The sequence below is a fragment of the Sciurus carolinensis genome, chromosome 13 (assembly GCF_902686445.1).
Source record: "Sciurus carolinensis chromosome 13, mSciCar1.2, whole genome shotgun sequence".
NCBI classification, from domain to species: domain Eukaryota; kingdom Metazoa; phylum Chordata; class Mammalia; order Rodentia; family Sciuridae; genus Sciurus; species Sciurus carolinensis.
In genome coordinates, this window is record NC_062225.1 from 75,192,151 (window position 1) to 75,212,998 (window position 20,848).

The 20,848-nt window shown below is 52.8% G+C and overlaps 2 protein-coding genes across 4 annotated transcripts in view; one reads left to right on the forward strand and one right to left on the reverse strand.

The window, feature by feature from the left end:
- Adcy3 (adenylate cyclase 3) overlaps window positions 1-20,848 on the forward strand; it is an 83,208-nt gene that overhangs the window by 47,335 nt on the left and 15,025 nt on the right. For all 3 annotated transcript variants that reach the window (XM_047522151.1, XM_047522152.1, XM_047522153.1), the window contains 6 exons: window positions 15,524-15,654; window positions 16,222-16,333; window positions 16,452-16,579; window positions 17,749-17,907; window positions 18,715-18,892; window positions 20,315-20,440. In XM_047522151.1, the coding sequence (XP_047378107.1) occupies window positions 15,524-15,654; window positions 16,222-16,333; window positions 16,452-16,579; window positions 17,749-17,907; window positions 18,715-18,892; window positions 20,315-20,440 (834 nt within the window). The remainder of the gene's footprint in view (window positions 1-15,523; window positions 15,655-16,221; window positions 16,334-16,451; window positions 16,580-17,748; window positions 17,908-18,714; window positions 18,893-20,314; window positions 20,441-20,848) is intronic.
- The window catches only part of Cenpo (centromere protein O), a 33,432-nt gene continuing 30,125 nt past the window's right edge, over window positions 17,542-20,848 (reverse strand). The window contains exons 10-11 of the transcript XR_007104609.1: window positions 18,830-18,910; window positions 17,542-17,942 (exon numbers count right to left, since the gene is read on the reverse strand). The gene's annotated coding sequence lies outside the window, so the exon portion shown is untranslated. The remainder of the gene's footprint in view (window positions 17,943-18,829; window positions 18,911-20,848) is intronic.

Below are 20,848 nucleotides of genomic sequence, written 5' to 3' on the forward strand. Positions count from 1 at the left end.
TGCTGTGAGCAGCCTGGGCTCTGGCTGGTTTAACGTCCCAGGAGCGTCAGCCAGCCCGCCTTGGGCCCTGAGTGCAGGCCAGTAATGGAGGTCACACAATCCTGGTTCACTTTCCTCCTATCAAAGCCCATGGTGAGAATGAACAGGAGAAGTAGATGGGGAAACACTTCGGGACAGTTCTGCGGAGGCGCAGGCACTGAAGCTGGTTTGCACACGGCTCCCGTGGAGGAACAGCAGAGGCTAGTGCCACACCAGGCCGTCCCTGTGCTAACAGTTTTTAAAATTCTCAGCCCCAGTTCTGAGTGCCGTGATCTCCTCCTTGGAGAAGGGCCTCCTTCCAGTCTTACTTTGCGGTGGAGGGATGCACCCGGCTGCCACGGCTGTGGAGTCGTCTCTGGACTCATCTTCCTCTGCCATGAAATGAAGTGGAGGATGAGCTGGGTGCAGGCTTCCTGCCCAGGATTCTGTGGCTCTGGTCTCTGTCGTTGCCCCAGGGAGCCTGTCCCTCCTTTATGGAGAGGACCAGCTTCTTGCTTGTGAGGGCTGGGCCGACAGCCATGCCCACCCGCCCCTCTCCAGGGCGCGAGGCAGCCCAGGCTCTTTGCACACCGTTGCCCCCTCTGCCTCTTCACCAGGGCAGATGTCTCAACAGGTAGGTCAGGACAGATAGCTTATGGGTAACAAGAGGGAGGGGTCTGGAACCCTGCAACTTTGCCACACTGAATCGGCCCCCCATCCCGGCCCAAGCCTCCTCTGCAGAGCAGGGACTTGGCCCACTCAGAGGCCTTGTGGATGTGACGCTCTCTGAGTATGGACCTGGAATGCAGAGGGGCTCTCTTCGCATCTCAAAGGCACAGATCTGACTGTGAGCAGTCTGGTGGCAGCTACCTGTGGAATGGGGCTGCTCAGGTACACGTTAGGCCTCTCTCCAGTTTCCTCTTGTCTCCCTGGGCATCTTAGGGTAGAGCCGAGGCCCAGAGCAAAGATCTGGAGTTGTTTGTTGTGATTCCCATGTGACCTCATAGCAGGGCTTAGCTGGGACCTTGAGTGTTACTTAGCACCCCAACTGCCTCCTGGCAACAGCAGGCATCCAGAAAATCCGTGCAACACACACCTGTTTCCAGACACACACTGCAGACCTCTCTGAATTCCACACTCAGAATCGCTCCCCAGGCAGTAGGGGTGCTTGGGAGGATGAGGGAGATGGAGGGTGACAAGGGTGGTGGTCACGCGGGCCTGGACTTCCTGCAGCTCATGCCCTCTTAAGCAAGCCTCCTCTGCACTTTGTCCTGCTCCAGAGGATAAGACTGCCCTCAGTCCACACTGGCCCAGGCACCTATGAGGAGAGCCCAGGGCTGACTGTGCTGTCCACTGTCTTCATCCGGGGCACCCTGGGGGACACAGGTTGGATTTCCATGTGGCTCCTACAGGGATGAGCAGGGACAGACAGCTGCCCTGCTCTGCCCCTCTGCTTTAACCTGGCTCCAGGAACCTGTGACTAGGATGCTACTTTGAGCCCTGGTGTCTTCCTAGGTGGGCGACCTCGGGCAGTCAAGGGGAGAGCTGCCCATTAGCCAGGAGCGTCAGGCTTCTCTCCTGGGAGCCCTGCCCTTGAGCCCTGGGACACTGCTGTTTCATCAGCTTGGCTTCTGCTGCTAGTTTTTCTGTCCCCTCTCTGACCTTTGCCCAGGCTTCACTGTTCCCCTCAAGACCTTTGGCTCAGAGGACAGGGTGTCCGTAGAGTAGCCGCAACCTTGAGCCCTGTTCTTACAGGAGGTTGGTGGGGGAGAGGGGAGTCGGAACAGAGAGGCCTGTTACCTCTTGTCCTGGGGCTATGCTTAGGCGCCAGCTGTTGACCTGGCAGTGGGGGTGGGGGTAGGGACCTGCCTCCTTGGGGAGCCTCTGAGAGCCAGGAGAGGAGGGGTTGGTGTAGCAAGGAAGGAGTGTGCTTCATCTCTGCGAAGCCCTGCATCTTCCTCACTGTGGCAGTGTCCCAGGGTCACCAGCATCAAAGGCAGGTGGGTCAAACCATCACCTGCCTGACGGGAACCAGAGATCCTCCCCCTGCATCAGCCTTGAAATATGCCTGAGACCTTAGCTTCTCCACAGGACCATTCGTGAACATGTCTACCGTCCTTAGCTTTTCTTTTAGCCTGGAATGACTCTTGCTATAAGAAGAGCCAGAGGTGCCTTCCTCAGGGGATGAAGTTGAGATTTGCTTCAGTTGGTTCCTATTCCCACCTCTTGGATTTCACAGAATGTTCTCCACACCAATGTTGCAGGATCTGCCAAATCACGTGCACTTTTTAGATAATGCAGGTGCTAAGCCCATAGAGAACAGGTTGTCCTGAAGATGTGGTGGCTCCTGGTGGCAGTGGCGATGAGGATGGCACTGCTGGCTGTGTGCCTCCTGACCTTGGAGCTGTCGGGTTGGGTCAGTCCCTAGCCCTGCCCAGTCCCTCCAGCAGCACGTTGCGGGTCGGATCCCTGGCTGCAGTGGCTGCTGTTGTGCTGCGTCCCTGCCCTTACCTTGCTGTGGGAATGGAGTTGCATTTGGTAATACAGGTAGTTCACTGAACACCTGCTGATCTTCATTTTTACTGGATTATCTCATTTAATAATGAGGTAAGTCATCTAATAGCCGACCCCTCCTGCAGAGGCTCTATTTGGGAGACCTAGGAGAATTCGCTAAGTTGTCCTTGGGCCCATGGGTGTTTGTTCCATTTGACTTTTCCAGAGTTTACAGTTTTCTAATACTAAAGACTGCCCAGCCAGGAGTGGTGGTGTATACCTGTAATCCCAGTGACTCAGGAGGCCGAGGCAGGAGGTTTGAGGCCAGCATCAGCAACTTAGTGAGACCCTGTCTCAAAATAAAAAATAAAAAGAACTAGAGGTGTAGCTCAGCCCCTGGTTCAATCCCTAGTACTGAAAAACAAAACAAAAGTAAAACCAAAAAAAGCTTTATTTGCCCATTCTACATAACAACTTGGGTTTTTGACTGACTGCCATTGAAAGTGGCAGTGTCTGGCAACATGGGCTCCTAGCTAGGCCACTTAACCACATGACCTCGGGCCAGGTACTCATGCCCTCTGAGCCCAGTTTGTCTGGGAAATGGGAACAGAATAGGATGTTAAGAGGTCTATAAGAACAGTCACCACAAGCATTTCAGGCACTGTGCTGGCCCCTAGGGACACAGCTGTGAGCAGAACAGATTGAGTGGGGGTGGCAGACATGAAATAAACAGGTGAGCTCTGAGAGGTGAGGGACAGCTCAGGGGGAGCCTGGCAGTGGAGGTGGCAGCTGGTGATCTCGGTCTGGGAAGGCTTTCCACAATGAGATGGGAGCAGAGAACTGAAGGCAGGGAGGGCTCGAGCCGCAGGTGTGGGGGGGCAGTGAGTGCCAGGCCCTGAGGTGTGTCTGTGGGACACCAGCGAGGCCACTGCAGCTGGAGCAGGAGTGAGGGGAAGAGAGGCAGGAGGCCAGGCGAGAGGGTGTGAGCCAGGTCGATGGGGCCCCACAGGGGCCTTGGCTCTTCCTTGAGGGAGATGGCGGCCGCGGGAGGGTCTTAGGTCTTCAACGGAGCAGTGTGGCTGCCGGTGGAGGAGAGAGCATGGAAGCAGGGAGGTGGGTGAGAAGCTATGCAGTAATTTCAGGGGGGAAGACCTTGGTTCAGATCAGAACAGGTGACGCAGCGCTGGGGGCGGCTCTTCCGGATATGCTCGGATGGCAGAGCCCACGGGTCTGAACTGCCGGGCGGAACGGGAGACTGGAGAGTGAGACGATCTAGACCTGAAGCAGAGCTGCCGGTTAGAGATGGGAGGAAGGTGGGGCAGGTCTTGGCTGGGGTGGAGGTCGGGTGGGACTGGCTGTGCTGAGGCTGAGGTTTAGACTCCAAGTGGAGCGCGGGACGGCGCTCGCCAGGCGCTGCCAGCACAGGGCGCTCGCGTTAACCCCATGCCTGGCAGGTTTGAGGCTCTGGGCCCTCGTTTGCAGACTTGTGCTTGGGCCGCGCCAGGGCGAGGACATGGGACAGTGCCTGTGTGTGCTGGTGAGCTCGGAGGAAGCCGCTTCTACCTGAGGGTAACGAGACGGGTGCTTTTGCTACCAGGCACCACAGGTGAGTTTGAGGGCTGCCTCCGCCTTTTCCTCTGCCCCAGAGCCACTCGAGGTTCTAGCCAAGCCTGCGCAGGGCTCGAGGAGGGCGTATGTATCAGCCAGGGTGCACCTTGCCTCCTGGCCGGCCCAGTTCAGAATATGGCCTGATGTACCCAGTTTGACAAAAGCATTGTGAGACAAAAGAACCCAGAAGATCAGGCTGGGGCCATGCCTGGGGAAAACACAGTCATGTGACTTGTTAAATATACACCAAAAAAGAAGCCAGTGAGCGGGAAACAAACCGGATGGCGCTGTGGGCGAAGGCGAAAGGGCGAGGAAGGTGGGGGAAGGAAGGGATCGGTGGGCCTGCCCTGGAGGTTCTTGCAAGTGTTTGGAGTTGGATTTAAAGAACCAGATAGGTGTGGATTCCCTGGTGGCTTTTTGAGAAAAGGGAGGGGCACTGGTGAATATGTGGTGTGCCCAGAGGAGTCTTGATCCCAGTGATAGGGCAGAATGGGGGTGAGTGCGTTCGCCCACAGGTGTGTGTGTAGGTGGTGAGTGATGGAGAACAGGCCCTCACTGGGGGACTGTTCGCTCCCACTGTGGAAGGGACTGGTGTGAGAAGACCAGTCAGAAACTTATCTGGGGCCTGGGCTGGAGGGGCAGTTGAGGGTATATAGTGAGTCACCGAAGGTGGGGGTCCAGCACTGGCGGGGTTTAATCCTTCATTAGCTGGTGGCAAAAGGAGGAAGGCCAAACCATGACTAACCCAGTACAGGTGGAAATTCTTGTCTGCTTAATTTGCTTGGGCCTTCATGCCCAGGATGGCACCAAGGTGCTTTTTCTGGGTCAGTGACAATAGGTAGTGAGTGCTTCACAGCAGATATGCAAGTGCTCTCTCCTACCACTCACAGATGTGACCTTAGCACCCTTCTCAACACCTGGCTCCAGGCAGCTGCTCTCCTCCTCTCAGAGTTGGTACATGGTTTCCTTGGTTGCTACAGTGTTTTAGAGCTGCACTGTCCAATATGGTAGCCACTAGCCATATGTAGTTGTTTAAATTAATTAAATTTAAAAGTTAGACCCTCAGTTCTTTGGGGTTTTTTTTGGGGGGGTGGGTACCAGGGATGAACCAGGGGCACTCGACCACTGAGCCACATCTCCAGCCCTATTTTGTATTTTATTTAGAGACAGGGTCTCACTGAGTTGCTCAGCACCTCACTTTTTGCTGAGGCTGACTTTGAACTTGGAATCCTCCTACTTCAGCCTGCAGAGCCACTGGGATTACAGGCATGCACCACCGCACCCAGCCAGTCCCTCAGTCTTACTAGCCACATTCCACATTCCATGCACTCAATAACCGCATGTGGCTAGGAGCTGCCATCTTGGAAGCACAGAAACCGCATTTCCATGATTACAGAAAGTTCTCTTAGTGCCACTCTAGAGGGTGATGGCTTGCCCCTTGGGCCATGTCTCCTAGTTGACAGCTCATTAACTTACCAAACCTCTAAGGAGCACCTGCTCTGTGCAGATACTTTTGGCAAAGGCTGCTGGTACCACACATGTGGCTATCTTTGGGCCCAATGGGCTGTCACCTGAGACTGTAGTCATCTTGGCCTGCACAGTGACCCTGTCACTGAAGACTGCTTAGGAGTCCAGGCCAACGGGACTCCATGCCTGAGCATGTCCAGGCACATGCTCAGCACTGAAGATGGGGAACCACCCCTGCCCTGGGAGGCCAGTCATATCCACATGTGACTGGACCACCTTGCCCATCCATGATGTTCTTTGGAGTACTATTTATCTTTGACCTTCCCTGCCCTTAGCTCAGGGATTGCATAGATGTTCTTTGAGTGACTGAGGTTGTCATAACATCTTTTGGAGAGAGGCATCTTTTGGTGGTGACATTGGAGTTTCGAGTTCACCCATTGTGGTCCTTCGTTCTTTCCACAGTATGGGGTGAGCTCTCGGCTCTGAGCTCTTCCAGTTACAGGCCTGTTCCTCCTGCTCTTCATTTCCTGTTTCCCACAGCCCCCTCTGCTTAGGTAGTCAGATCAGGATGAGCACCTGGAGGGCCCAGTGACCTTTTACCTTCCAAATGGCCTGAAAGCTCCAAGAATCTGGATAAATTGGAAACAGAACAACCCTCTATTTACTGAACAGTTGTGGTTTTGCTCACAGCTGAAATGGTTCACAGTGACACGTGTTTGTTCAGAAGCACACCACACATACACAGGATGTCCATGGGTGTGTGCTTGGTCACTCACCCTTCAGACAGGAAGACTTCACACACACCTCATGCAGGCCCTGTGCAGACATGCACAGCCACCCAGCCACTGGACTCTGATGGTCTCTTTCTCCACTTGAATCTCTCCTGCTCTCTTACAAGGATGTTGTAGATACCTGGCTTCTCACCAGCCAAGTTCATTTACCCAAATCCCTCCTGGCTGCCTTGCTGTAATTAACTCCTGAGTGCCTCATCAGAGCATCAGCGGGAACAGCTCTGGGCCCCTGGGAGCAATGCTGGCCTCCTTCCTCCACCTCAGTCCTGAGCTAGCACAAGGTGAAGCCTGGCACGAGTCACTGCTGGGATGAAGGCACTTGACTGGTTGCTTCTCACAGCCTGGCAGAGGCCATGCTGATAGACTCTGGCAGGGCTCACAGCCCACCTGAGCAGCTCTCTAAACCTGACTTCAGATGAGGGGATCCAGGTCTAGGAGGTCAGGAGGCCAGGCATCCTGCCCTGGACCTCTGGCCTCTTCTCCCAGGAACCAGGATCACCCTACCAACCCTCTACCCAGGGCTGCACATCACTGACGGGTGCTCGTCTTCCACCAGATCTGGTGGTGCTTTTGCTTTACCCAGAACTCCTACCAGGGATGTTGAGGGTTTGTTCTCTCTCCAGGCTTTTATCTCCCCCCCGCCCAGAAAGGGGCAGAGCCTTGATTTTGTTACCATACTATATTTTTAGGGTCACCTCAGGCACTGCCGGGCTCAGGAGGAACCGAGAAGGCCTCCCTCCGTGCAGAGCCCCTCTCAGTACCTCAGGCCTCAGCTCCTGGAATGTGACTGGATCCCCCTCCACTGGCCAGCCTTCCATGCTGGCCTGATTCCCTCCTGTCGGCCTCTCACCCGGTGTCCAGGGACAAGCATTCACATGTCTCAGGCCAGCGTGTTCTTTGACTGTGTGACTAAAAATCCTTCCCCTTCTGAAAGCAAGAGTCTGTTCCCGGCAGCCTTTCCTCGTTGGCCTTCTCTTGTGAGGCCCTGAAGCTAACCTCTTCCCTTTTCCACACACAGCTTTCCTCAGCCTTGGGACCAAGGCCGGCTGCGTGATCCTTATTTTATAGAGCCCGTTCTTTTCCAGGTGCACCCCTGCCCCTCAGCACCCCCTGAATCCCAGCCTCAGCTCCCTTACCTCATGGCACTCCGTGGTGAAGGCCGAGGTGCTCATTTTCTTAATGGAATAGCAGGTACCTGGGCCTGAAGACAGCCTACTGGAGTAAGTCTTACTTTCTGGGCCTTTACTTTCTGTCTACCCAGCTCAGGACCAAGGGGCTAGTTTAGGTCGCCATTTTATGCTGTGAATTCATTTTAAATGTAATGACATCTGTATGGTAGACTTTCCCCCTCCAACATTGATACACCTTGCCTCCCTCATTCTGTTCTCCTGCAGTTGGCTTTGGGGACTCACGTGGAGATTAATTTATCCCTTTTGAATGCCATCCTGTACGACTCACCAGATCACTTTGGAGTAAAATCTGTATCAACCAGCTGTCCTAGTGACATGCCATCCTCACATTTTATAAATTCATCCTCTGTGTCTTCTGAAGTTTTCCTTCTAGAACATTTTACATTTTGAACAACGAAAGAGGCCTAAGAGGTCATGCATTATATAGATGAGCAATGAAGTCCAGAGGGGTGAAGCGCTTTCCCCACACTTGAGGGGGTCTTAGCAGCCTAACCCCAGCCTCAGTGAACTTGGCTCTGCCTTGGATCATGAGGCCATCGCTCTTCTCTGACAAGATTTTTTAATTTCTAAAATGCTTTGTCTCTTCAGCAGCGCTGCCTTTGGAGTTAGCCATTACTGTCTCCACATCAGCCTCCTCAACCTCCAGCAGATATGCCCTCTCTTGGTCTAGACCATTAGATAAAATTAGCTTCACCTTAAGGAAATACCATTTTTCCACAGTCCAGTTCTCTGGAAAATTTCTACTGCCCTCCAAAAGTCATGGGCTAAGAGTGAAGCTCCCACATGCCAAAATTTTAAAAGGGCACTGCAAACCTTAAAAAGCAGCAGCTGGGAAAGGTAACTTCTCGGTATATATGAGTAATTTTGATAAAGGAGAGACAAGATGAAAATATCTGAAATTGGTCAAAAAAATTCACCTAATGACAAATATCATTATTCAGTTATATATAAATGTTCAATTGATATATTCATTGAATGTATATTTAATATATATTAATATGCAAAAACACATAGGAATAATGATATTCAATGAATTCTCAGCATTAGAATTTAAATTACTAAGAATTTTAAAGAATTGAGATTAAAGTTTTAAATTCAGTTTTGTTTTTTACCCCCAGTACTGGGGACACACTCAAGCTACACCACATTTTTAGAGTTTGAGACAAGAACTTGCTAAATTGCCCAGACTAGCCTGGAACTTCCTATCTTCCTGCCCGCACCTCCTGAGTTGGGAGTGTAGCTACTGCCCAGGACTCTTGGTCTCTTGGTGCTTTGGAGGTGGGGCAGGGGTCAGTGCCCCAGGCTGTGCTTGTTTGGTGGTATTGGTTACTTGCAGAGGTCACGGTCAGCCACAGGTATTTGCTGTGAGTGGCCTGTCCTTTTCTCAGTCTGTGAGGAGGGATGAGAGCAGGGGTTCAGGGAGGATGGGTGATGAAGGATGGGTGACTGCCATTCTTCTTAGGATGTAGAATACACTGGAGCAGCACCTGTGTCTCCCTCACCTCTGCTCAGGGGTGGCCACCCAGAGGACTATGGCAGCCCTAGTGCAGAGTGATCTGCTGTAGCGGTCCTCTTCAGCAGGGCGGACCCTCCTCTAAACAGCTGGCCAGATCTATCAAGGACTGTGGGCCCATAGAATTTTCCAGTGGCTTCAGCCCCAGAAAAAAGGCCTGTGAGGTTTTCTCCAGTAGCATTGTCAGATCCTTACTAGGTAAGGTTTGGGCACTTCCCGGACCTGCACATCCATGACAAAATATTATCCAGTGATGTGAAAAGTGCATCCACACACAAACTCACCTATTCCAGGATTCAGAGAGTCCTGGATTTGAGTCATGAGTCTGCCACTAGCTTTGGAACCTGGAACAAACATCTCCTCTGCCTGGTTGGTCACCTGCAAAATAGAGGCAGTATTGCACATATATGAAAGCATAAGGCAGAGGCAAAGGTTTTAGCAAAGAAGAGGGACAGTTTTGATTATTGGTCAGTAGTGTCCATTTGCATGGAGTTGCTGTTTCATGAGAACTACAGAAAGAAGCCAGACCAGGGTGATTGTTCTGTCATTTGGCTCCTTACAAGGCCATTGCTTCCCCTTCCCCATCTTGGCTGTGGGCTGTGGGTCCCCTTGCTTCCTAACTGGATAGATCTCCTTTCTCAGATTATGTCCAAGCCGACTTGGAAGACTGGAGCTGACACAAGGACCCTGAAGATTTCCCTAGAAGTCTGTGGCAGTTACAGAGAAGCTGAGGTTAGGTTAGGATCACAGCTAGAGGCAAGAGGAAGTTTTGTGTTTATTTCTAGTTTAAAAATGATTTTGAAAAGAACAACCACCACCATTCCAGCCCATCTTCACAGAATACAGTCTTGTGTCCTGTTCTTCTCTCTTATGATTTTCTTATTATAATGGTTTTCGTCATGATTATTATTTTTTTTAATATTTAGAATTAGTCATCTGGGTTCAGTTTAGATGATACCAATTTTGTTGGCAATATCCAAAACATCATCATCAGGAGTTAGCTGAACACAACTTCTCGCCACCAGACCTGGGCCACGCCCTGCCATGGAGCTTCTCTGCGGCCTGTCTGCTCTGGTGTTCTTGGCCTTGACTTCCACAGTAAACACGAGCGTGTTGCCTTCTGTCTTCCTCGTGGCAGACTCGGTGGTCAGGGGGACTTGATGAGAGCGTGGTGGTCAAGTTTGCTTCCCTTGAGGGTACTCTTCCAAAGAGGTTCAGGTTGCCTCCAGTGTCTTGGGGCACTGGAGGATAGGTCCAGGCAGGTCATCTTGTGGCTGTGATCACCTTCAGCATTGTCTTCTCAGCTTTCAAAGCCTGTGCTTTGGCTTCAGTTTCGGGAAGGGCAGGAGCTTCCTTCTTTGCTTTTGGCACCATCTTGATGAAAAGGACCATGATGATTATTTTTAAGGCTGTATAATCTTATGTCTGGAAGTGTGTCACTGTCGGACCGGCTGTTTACTGAGCACTGGGCTACTTAGATTTTCCCACGAGTGTTGTCATGCTGCAGTGCAGACCTTCTTGCGCATATATCTTTTTACTTCTTTTTGATTATTTCCTCTGGATAAATTCCCAGGAGAGCCATTAATGGGTCAAAGGCTTAGAACATTCTTGTGATTCCTGAAACATATAGCATTTAACTTCTATTTTAGGGTCTATTTAACCTCTATTCTGGGGAGACCCAAGTCCCATTCATTAGCTCTGGGCCCCAGAGCAATCCTAGGTCACTCTGGGTGACCCCTCTCCCCTCCGCTCTACACCCCTCTGTGGGACCCACCAGCAAGCGTACTTGGACCCCAGCCTCCTTCCTTCCCCAGGAACACAGGTGATAGGGTTTGGGAGTCTTTAACATAGGCCCCAAGAATGGTTATCAGGAATCCTCTACCTGTGTAAGAGTGTTTTTCTAGAAGATCTACAGCTAGTATTACACACCCTTCAGAATGGCTAAGATTAGGGACGAGTTCAGACTCTGAAACATACAGGCAGACAATGTCTGGCACCAGCAGAAAGACACCAACAAAGTCAGTATAAAAGAGGAGGAAGGAACAGGCGCATATGGGTAGGGGTTAGGGGCTTTCTAGAGAGGTGGAATGTGAGGGGGTGTTGAAAGGCGTGAGTAGGGAAGGGTGTTCCAGAGAGTAACATCAGAGCGGGCTGTGGCGGCACACACCCGTAATCCCAGAGAGGCCGAGGCAGGGGATCACAAGTTTGAGGCCGGCCTGGGCAACTTAGTGAGACCCTGTCTCAGAATAAAACATAAAAAGGACTAGGGATGTAACTCAGTGGTAAAGTGGCCCTGGGTTCAATCCCCAGCCCTAAAAAAAATACAAAACAAACAAACAAGCAAACAAAACGATGCAGAAGCAGAGCTAGACGGGGAGGTACAGAGGAAAGCCGAGTGGTTTATCAACACCAAGAGCTGCTGGGGAAAGCAGTGGACCCTGGCGGGCAAGGAGCCAGGCCCAGGGCCCCTGGAGAAGCAGCAGCGGGGCCAGGGAGGGAGCCGTGCATGGGGGTCAAAGGCACAGAGGAAGTTCAGATGCCAGGTTGCAGGTGGATTACAGGAGAGGAACCACAGGCCTGGTGCCAGGGAGGCCTGGTTATGGGCCGTCACAGGAGTCCCCGTGGCCGGGGAGGGAGCATAGCACGGATGTGGAGCACTGGCCTAGTAGGCATGAGGCCCGGGTTCCATCCCCAGCGCCTCGGAAAATGAAGAAGAATCCCAGCTCCTTGCTGCCACTTGGCCTTGTCCTGCCCTCTCATCTCCACTTGCCTGTTGTCTTTTCCTGCCCCTACACCCGCAGCCACCTGCTTCTCCCATTTCTCACCTATTTCCGTTTGTCCTGTCCCCTGGGTGCACCTACTTCTTATTAAAACCCATCTTGTTATCAGTATGACTTACGGTGGATTGTTTGTACTTAACCTTCTGAGGTTGACTGTGAGGTTTCCATAACCATAGAAGTAAATTGGTGGGCTGGGGATACAGCTCAGTTGGTAGAGTGCTTGCCTCGCATGCACAAGGCCCTGGGTTCAATCCCCTGCACCGCCAAAAAAATAAAAAGAAGAAGTAAATTGATGACCTTACGTTACAACCTCAGCTTCTTTCTTATATCTTTAAGGTTGATATAACCTCTTAACCTTCATATATTGCTCTTGAAAATTGTTATGGAAATCTATCATGCAAAAGTGAAAGTTCCTATCATCCCACCCCAGAGAGAAGCTCACAGCCTGTCACTGTATTTGGGCTCCAGGACTGCCCTGATTTTGTGCTCCTGCCTTTTATTCTCGATTGGTTGATAGTCCTGGAGCCCAGACTCCTTTAGGAAGAGGCAGGTGTGGGCTACCCCTGAGGAGCTTGGCAGTGTTTAGAGGGGAATTGGGATTGTGGTCAGGGGACCAGATTGGGCTCTGGTATCCCTGAGGTTCTACAGGGAGCCAGAGGGGCTTTACTGGAGGGACAGGACTCTGAGAGGGGGCAGGAAAGGCCTGACCACGTGGGCCCTGGCTTCTGGGTTGCAGCACACAGGTGGCTGGAGGATGGCAGAGCCCTTCTAAGACCTGTGTTCCACATCCCTCCTTGCTCAGCCTGGGTGGGCCACCACACTCCTGGCGCCTCTGGGCCTTTCTTACCTCAGCAGCTCCCTGTGTGAACATGTGGGGGAGATGGGGAGAGGCGGGGAGGAGTGGGGGGCTGAGACTTGAGTGGAAGGTGGGATCCTTCTTTTGTGTCCCCTTAACCATCCCACCAGCACTAGTCAGCTCACAAGGCCTAGCTGAGTGATCAGGGGGTTTCTGCTGACCTTGGGACACCCTCTGGGACTCATAACTTGAACACCTGTGGCCCACCTGGATGCCCAGGAAGACTAGGCCTCTTCTTTGTGAGACACCTGCCATCTTGACATCCTCAGTCACACTTTGCTCAAGTGACATGAGAAAGGCTGAGGTACACTGAGCACTTCCGGCGTGTCACACTTTACAGTAATGAGTTACCTAGTCCTGTTTTACCATTGAGGAAACAAGGCACAGGAGAGTTTAGTGACTTCCCAGTGTCACACAGGGAGTGTTGGCAGGCTGGGGTCTGGCCTGGCCATGGAGCCCAGGGATGTACTCCTAAGCCTGCCTCCTCCTGCCCTTCTGAGCCCATGTGTGCCGGCAGCACGCTTCCTGTGGGCCGGGAGCCCGGACAACCGACTTCAGAAACCCAGCCCCAGCGCTTGCTGCTGAGCGCTCACCCTTGGCTGCTCTCACAAGCTGGCTGGGCCTGGGCTCTGGCTTTGTCTGAGAACCTTCCCAGAGGTTCAGCTTTTCCTCAAGCCAAGAGCCTTCTCCCTGGTGCCTGCTTTGTTAGGTCCCAGGAGAGGACCTCAGGTCTCCCAAGAGGGTCCCACCCAGCCCTGCGCACTGGCTCTTCTCTGTCCCCACCCCACTGGCAGAGGACTCGGGTGCTGAGGGCCAGGCTTGCTCTTCTTGGGCAGTGTGGTCCCAGGAGGCTCTGCTACTGCTTCCCAGGCTCAAATGGTGCCAGGCAGGGCACAATGGGGCTGTTTTGGCTGCTCCTTCCTGACTTGTACGATGCCATTCACGAGGTTTTAAACGATGGTAGAGGAAATGGAAGAAGAGGAAAACTAAGCCCTTTAGCTCTTGTTTTTCTGGACCCAGGGAGCTACACCGTGGACCCAGAGCCTCTAGCCATCTGTTCTAGTCAGCTCTTATGCTGCTGTGACTAAAAGACCCGACCAGAACAATTGTAGAGGAGGAAGGGTTTATTTGAGGGCTCACAGTTTCAGAGGTTCTAGTCCACAGAAGGCCAGCTCCATTCCCCAGGGGCTCCAGATGAGGCTGAACATCATGGTGGAAGAGCGTGTGGAGGGAAGCAGCTCAGGTCATCAGGAAGCAGAGAGAGACTCCACTTGCCAGATGCAGATGTATACCCCAAAGCCACGCGTCGATCCCCACCTCCTCCAGCCGCACCCCAGCACTTCACCAGCCCTGAGCCCGCTCCCTTCTCACCTTTAAGCAACGGACCACATGCCTGCACTCTGATCTGTCACTAGGAGCTACTTCACTACAGGGGCACTGCCTCCCTGCCCTGCTACTTCATGGTCTCTGACCCTTGGTGGCAGCCTCAGCTTCTCCCAGACTGGCCCCCCTTTCTTTGCTGCCTGGCCTACACATCTTGGTTTAGTCACTTCCTCGCCATTAGCCACAGTTCTCTTGCCCTTTGAACGTTAATAGTCTTTATCCTGCAAAACCTCAGCTTGAGGCTGTCTCTTAACTCCATTGTCCTTCACCAACAGCCATCATCACTGTCCTCCCAGGGTGCAGGGGGCTGGCTGTTCTGACTCCTCTCCTACCTCTGACTCCTGACAACAGTGTCTTCTCTTTCCCTTCTCAGTCTAACCCATGATTCCCTAGGACCACGCACCCAGCCATAGCTTCCAGGCTTGCTGGCTTGGCCTGAGCTCCCGAGACCTAGTGACTCCTCAGATAGCACGTCCTCAGCCACACTCCTGACTTACCCCTCACATGTTTCTCCTCCCTGGTTCTGTATTACAGAGACTGGCACCATCCACCTGGATGCCAAGCCACAGACTTCTGGAAAGAGAAAGATAGTAAATATTTTTGGCTTTGTGGGCCATATGGTCTCCATCACAACTACCAGCTCTGTTGTTGGAGCGTGAAAACAGCCAGCAGCAATATGTAAATAAATGGGTGTGACTGGGCGCCCATTCGATATTATGAAAACAGGCAGCAGCCAGATTTGGCCCACAGACCACAGTTTGCTGACCCTTGGTCCACACCTAGCTCTTGAGGGGTTTCTGTTTCCACGGAAATGCTTGCAGGTCCCTGAACCTGGTGCCACTTATGTGTCTGTACCTTTGAGTATATAGCGCCCTCTTTATTCTCAAGACTTGACCGCGCTCACTTCTAGGAAGAACTTCAAGGTGCCCCAACCTCCTCCTGTGTTACACAGCTGTCCCCTCTGACAGTATCATACCACACCGCACTGGTGTCCTGGTCTGTGTCCCTGTGAGACCCTATGTTCTCTGAGGTAGAGCTCTTGCTGCCTGTGGTATTGCTGGCACTGGGAATGTTGTCAATCTTAGATCCAATTGAATCTGAACTTTGTGAGTGATTGCTCTGTGAAACCTGGTGAGTGACAGGAGGGGGACTTAGGACTCGGTGCAGTGGCTGACATGGGAATGACTGCACTTGTGGACAGAGGGTGACGCTAAGCTGGGTTTCTGACCTGCATCAGTGCTGGGAAGGGGCTGTTGTGACACTGGGCCCTCTTGGGCAAGCTGCCTGTCCTCCCCACCTCCCCAGTGCCGGCGTGTGGGCCTCTGTGGGAGGGAGGTCTTTGTTCCTGGCTAACACCTCTCACCAGAGTTGGGGTTTCTTTCCAGAGAGACTGAATTTCCTCTCCAACCCCGTCCTCCTCCCAGGAAAACCTTATGCTCTCCATCCTGCCCAAGCACGTAGCTGATGAGATGCTGAAGGACATGAAGAAAGACGAGAGCCAGAAGGACCAGCAGCAGTTTAACACCATGTACATGTACCGACACGAGAACGTCAGGTGCGCTGGCTGAGGCCCATCCCCGGAATGGCCAAAAGAATGTGCCCTCCTGGGGTTTGCTGAGTACTGCGGGTTTGGTTTCCTGGGGACCAAACCTCAAGGTCATCCACTGCATGGACCTCAGCTCCACTGAACTTCTCAGTCCTGTGGAGGACATCAGTTACCATGGGCCTCATGCAGCCTATTCTCCATTATTACATGAATGTCACTCAAGAGAAGGGAAGGGTTCCTATGAGGTCACTCACCATTTAGGGGCAGCTCTGAGGGTATAGAAACATGACCCCTGATTCTAAAAAGAAGGATGTGTTCAGCCAGGGGTAGGGTTTGACCAGAGGGGGGTGGTCCCCAGGTACAGCTGGAGGGGGAGGCGTGCAGAGTGGACTTCAGCAAGGATCAGTTGCGGTGTTGGAGTCCTGAATTTGCCTGGAAGCACCAAAGTCTCACTGTGCTGGGGGTGAGCAACACCTTCTTCCACTGTCAGCCTGGCTGGCCTGCGAGTTGGCAGGAGCTGGCAGTGGAGTTGGCTGGGCATCTGGGGCTCACTGCCTGGGGTCCCCTCTCCTGCAGCATCCTCTTTGCAGACATCGTGGGCTTCACCCAGCTGTCGTCTGCATGTAGTGCCCAGGAGCTTGTGAAGCTGCTCAATGAGCTCTTTGCCCGCTTTGACAAGCTGGCAGCTGTAAGTACCACCCCACCCACTACCCTGGGTCATTCCCTGGCTCAGTGACTTTCCCATTGGTCCTTCACTCCTCCGTGCCCAGGAGGGACTGGGAGCACACACATGCCTGCCCTTTCAGAAATACCACCAGCTGCGGATCAAGATCCTGGGTGACTGTTACTACTGCATCTGTGGGCTGCCTGACTACCGGGAGGACCACGCGGTCTGCTCCATCCTCATGGGGCTCGCCATGGTGGAGGCCATCTCGTGAGTGGGCGCCTCTGGCAGGGAGGGGCTCCTGGGTCATGACTCTTGACCTTGGCTGTGGAGAAGCAGGCCCCTCACTGGTCTGACCAGATGCCAGGGATCTGCTTGAGGCGTGGGATAAGGCACAGTCCTCAGCCTTGGGAAGTCAGGAGGTGGCTTCTTCACAGACTCTGGCCATGCCTCCCAGCCTTTGGCCACAACATTCTACCAGAGTCACCTTTGTGAAATCCGTCACACTGCTTCATGTTTTACCAAGGTCCCCCTCCCCGGGGATTCTCCCCTTTTTCTGTTTTCTCACCATGACCCTCCGAGACAAATCAGTTCAGGGATTGCCCTCCCCATGTCAATATGAAGTGACTGCTGAGGTCACTCGCGGAGGCGGTAGGGTAGGACTGGAACCTGCCTTTTGCTCTAGCACCCGCAAGGGCTGAGGGAGGTGGACCCTCTTCTCCTTGTGCCTTCCCCTTGCGGTGCTCCACATGGACCTGGTTTTTCTGGTGGCCCAGGGAAGAGGTGGCAAAGGAAGCTCTTAGGAGGCTTCTTCCCTCTAATGGAGCCAAAAATCTGGTTTGCTCTTCCCCATGGCCTCTGGGAGCAGCTTTGCATTCTTAGTCTCCCAGGTTAAACCCCTCTCCCACTGACCTGGAAAGAAAGAATCACAACCTACTCATCCCGGGGTTCGGGGGACATTAATTCAGGATTAGAAACTTTAACCCCCACTCCCTCCCTAGCAGGCCAATTTTTGAATTTTTGTATTAGTATCTTTCTGGAGTTGTTCAGCAAGTTGCTATTCACAGAGGTTTGTTCACCTCTGTGTCTGCAGCATACAGGATGCTGGGCATATTCTAGATTCTCAATGGAACAGTAATTGCATGATGAAAAATAAGCAAACAATCAGAAGAGAGAAATTAGAGGTCCCTCAGGGGAAGAGAGTACTGTGTCCCCCATACACCTTGCCCCAAGTCCCACTGACCTGTGACTGTTGGATCTGTGCTAGGCCCTGGCCTACCTTGACCCCAGTTGCAGCTACTCGGCTGCAGCAGGAAGCCTCAGGGCATGTGCTAGGCCCCTCAGCCTGGAGGGGAGGGCAGCTCGTGCAGAATTCCTCTTGCAAGGAGAGGGAGACTGTCTCACACAGAGCTGCACCCTGACATCTCTGTGCCTGGCAGGTATGTGCGGGAGAAGACCAAGACCGGGGTGGACATGCGTGTGGGGGTACACACAGGCACTGTGCTGGGTGGCGTCCTGGGCCAGAAGCGCTGGCAGTACGATGTGTGGTCCACCGATGTCACTGTGGCCAACAAGATGGAGGCTGGTGGCATTCCCGGGTGAGTGTTCCTTCGATGTGGGCAGGTGTGAGGACCTGTGGAGGGACATCCCATCTACCCTCAAGGCCATAGCCCTAGGGATAAGAGGTCTTGAGGGTCCCTTCCCACCCAGTAGCAGTGTTCTTCCCCTCCTACTAAGGCCGTTCTGAGACGTTCCTCTGGGGCCTGTCTCTTTTGGGCCTCCTGCTCGGGCCTCTACAGTTGTCTGTCGTTGTGCTCACTGATGTTACGCTCCAGGTCTCCTGAGAGGTCTCATGACTGGTAATCAGGTAGCAGCCCGGAGGCCATACTTGATGGCTTACAGCTCACTTGCACATCCCCCTTGAGCTCTTCTACGGAAGCAGAACCAGCCATCCTGGCAGGCCCTGCCCTTAGAGTGGACCGTCCAAGCTCAGCCTTCCCACCAAGCCAGGGAGCTTCCTCAGAGGCAGTTCCATTTCTGTCCTCTGGTGACTCAGAGTGGGTTTTACCACCTGTTGGCATCAGACTTGCAACTGAGAATCATGCAGGGTGAGGCAAGATCAGCTCATGACATTAGAGTTCAGAGCTTATCTCATCTGGCGCTCTCAGTAGTCCATGAGGAAAAATTGTGTTCCTGTTTTAAGGACCCAATATTGGGGCTCAGGGAAGTGGATGCCACTCTGCCCACGTAGCTAGTTAGCCACAAGACTCTCCCTCCTTGGCCTCTGCCCCACATTCCTGGGACACAGACCAGAGCAGCACCCGGTGCCTGCAATGCACTGACCATTCCCAGTATGGGCAAAGGCTGCCTCTGGCACATGCTCAAGGTCCCCTGCTGCAATCCAGGCGTGTGCACATCTCCCAGAGCACCATGGACTGCCTGAAAGGAGAGTTCGACGTGGAGCCAGGTGAAGGGGGCAGCCGCTGTGATTACCTAGAGGAGAAGGGCATCGAAACCTACCTCATCATTGCCTCCAAGCCCGAGGTGAAGAAAACAGCCACCCAAAATGGCCTCAATGGCTCGGTAAGTTCCTCACCCCACCTGTGGAGTAGAGATTTGTAAAGGAAGGGGTTAAAACAATTTTTCTGAAGACAGTTGTAGAAGAGATGTTGGTGGGACTTGAAGATGGCTGACCATGAGAGGTGAGGCAGGCTGAGGTGAAGAATTATTCCGAGTCCAGTGGCGCAGGAGTCCAGTGGGAGAGTCCTTCAGAGGGAAAGAGTATGGGGGAGGCCGTGGGTATCTTTCATGGTAAGTTGGAATTCCTGACACAAATCCAGAGGGAGGCCACTGAAGTTGTGTAAGTAGTTGAAGTCACATCAGTGTCTTGAGCGCCAGCGGGAAATATGCAGAGCCAGGTGGGCAGCCATAGAGGAGGAGGAAACTAAAGCCAGGGCGGGTTTCCTGGGTGGGAAAGGAAGAAGGAATGGGTCCTGCTCTGCAGTGGCACACATCTGCACACCCAGTGACAGGGAAGGCTGAGGCGGGGGATCAAAAGTTTGAGCCTCTGCAACTTAGACCCTTCTCCAAACATAAAAAGGCCTGGGAATGTAGCCCAGAGGTAAAATGTTCCTGGGTTCAAGCCCCAGTACTGGGAAGGGGAGGGAACAAAAGGAGAGGGACTGAAACAACAGGGCCCTCTGTGGTCCTGCCCTCTGCCTGGTCTCTGCATGGAACTTCCCACAGTCCCTTTCTGCTCACCTCCTCCAGCAGCCGTGGCCTCCTGGCCACCAACTGTCCTCAGGACAGAGCCTGCTCCAGGGCTTTTGCACTGGCTCCTCTTTTTTTCCTGGAATTCCCCTCCCTTTTTGACTTAATCCTTCATTTATTACTGAGCTGTCATCTTGACAGCGACACTGCCTTCACTGCAGGACTCCCCAGCAGCCCCTACGCCTGCCCTCCTGCTCTCCCTCCCGTCTTTCCATGGACCGCACCTTTTCCTTATCTATTGTGCCACTGTCCGTCTTCCTTCAGGCCGTTTGTCTGTACTCAGCAGACACTTACCAATTGAATGAAGGAACTCTTTCCCTGCATTACCGAGTTTTACTCACTCTGTAAAAATTCAGTGAGTAAATTCAGTGAGTTTTACTCACTCTGAAAAATTCAGTGGTTTCTGGAGGTTATTAAGACTAAGCAGCAGCTGCAGAGTCCTCTACCAAAACAGATCCCAGTTGATCACTGTCACTGAGTTACTGTTTTGAAAAGGGAGTCGGACCAATTGGGTCTTGTTCTGTTTAGAAAACTTTTGATAAAAATCGATATTAGAAAATGACAGCATTTTGAAATTAATGTTCTAGAGGTAAAACTGAGTAGTTGAATTTCTAGGTCAGCGAGGCTTTGACAGCTCTAATGGGAAGATTCTAGAGTAACAGGAGACCGCCTACAGACTGGAATGTGCAGTAGGCAGTAGCTGGGATCCTAGATGGCTGCGTCTCTCCATTGCAGGCCCTGCCAAATGGAGCTCCGGTCTCAATGCCCAGCTCTCCAACCCTTATTGAGACGAAGGAACCCAATGGGAGTGCCCAGGCCGGTGGCTCCACGTCGGAGGAAGCTGAGGAGCAGGAGGCCCAGGTAGGCTCAGGGCAGGGAGGGCTCACTGAGGGCCAACTTGTGGGTGGGAACTGGGGAGCAGTAGGTTGCTGCAGCCGGAGGGAGGCACATGCTGAAGTGGGAGGCTTTGTCACCAGCCTGGATGCAGCTCCTTTTTAGCAGTCACCATTCAGACAATGTAACTGTCTCCTCATCAGTTACATGAGGCAGAGGTGGTAAGTTCCAAAGAGGCATGTGCCTGTGAGACCTTGTGTAGTCAGAAAGCCCAGAATCCTATAGGTTTGAGATCAGCAAAGACATCCATGGAAGGTTCTACAGGATCTGAGACTGTTTTGGAATGAGACTTGTAGGCCTGACTTACCCCTCTGACTAGGTCAGACCCACAAATGCCGTGCATAGATGGACATTTCCAAAGCCACACAAGTAAGG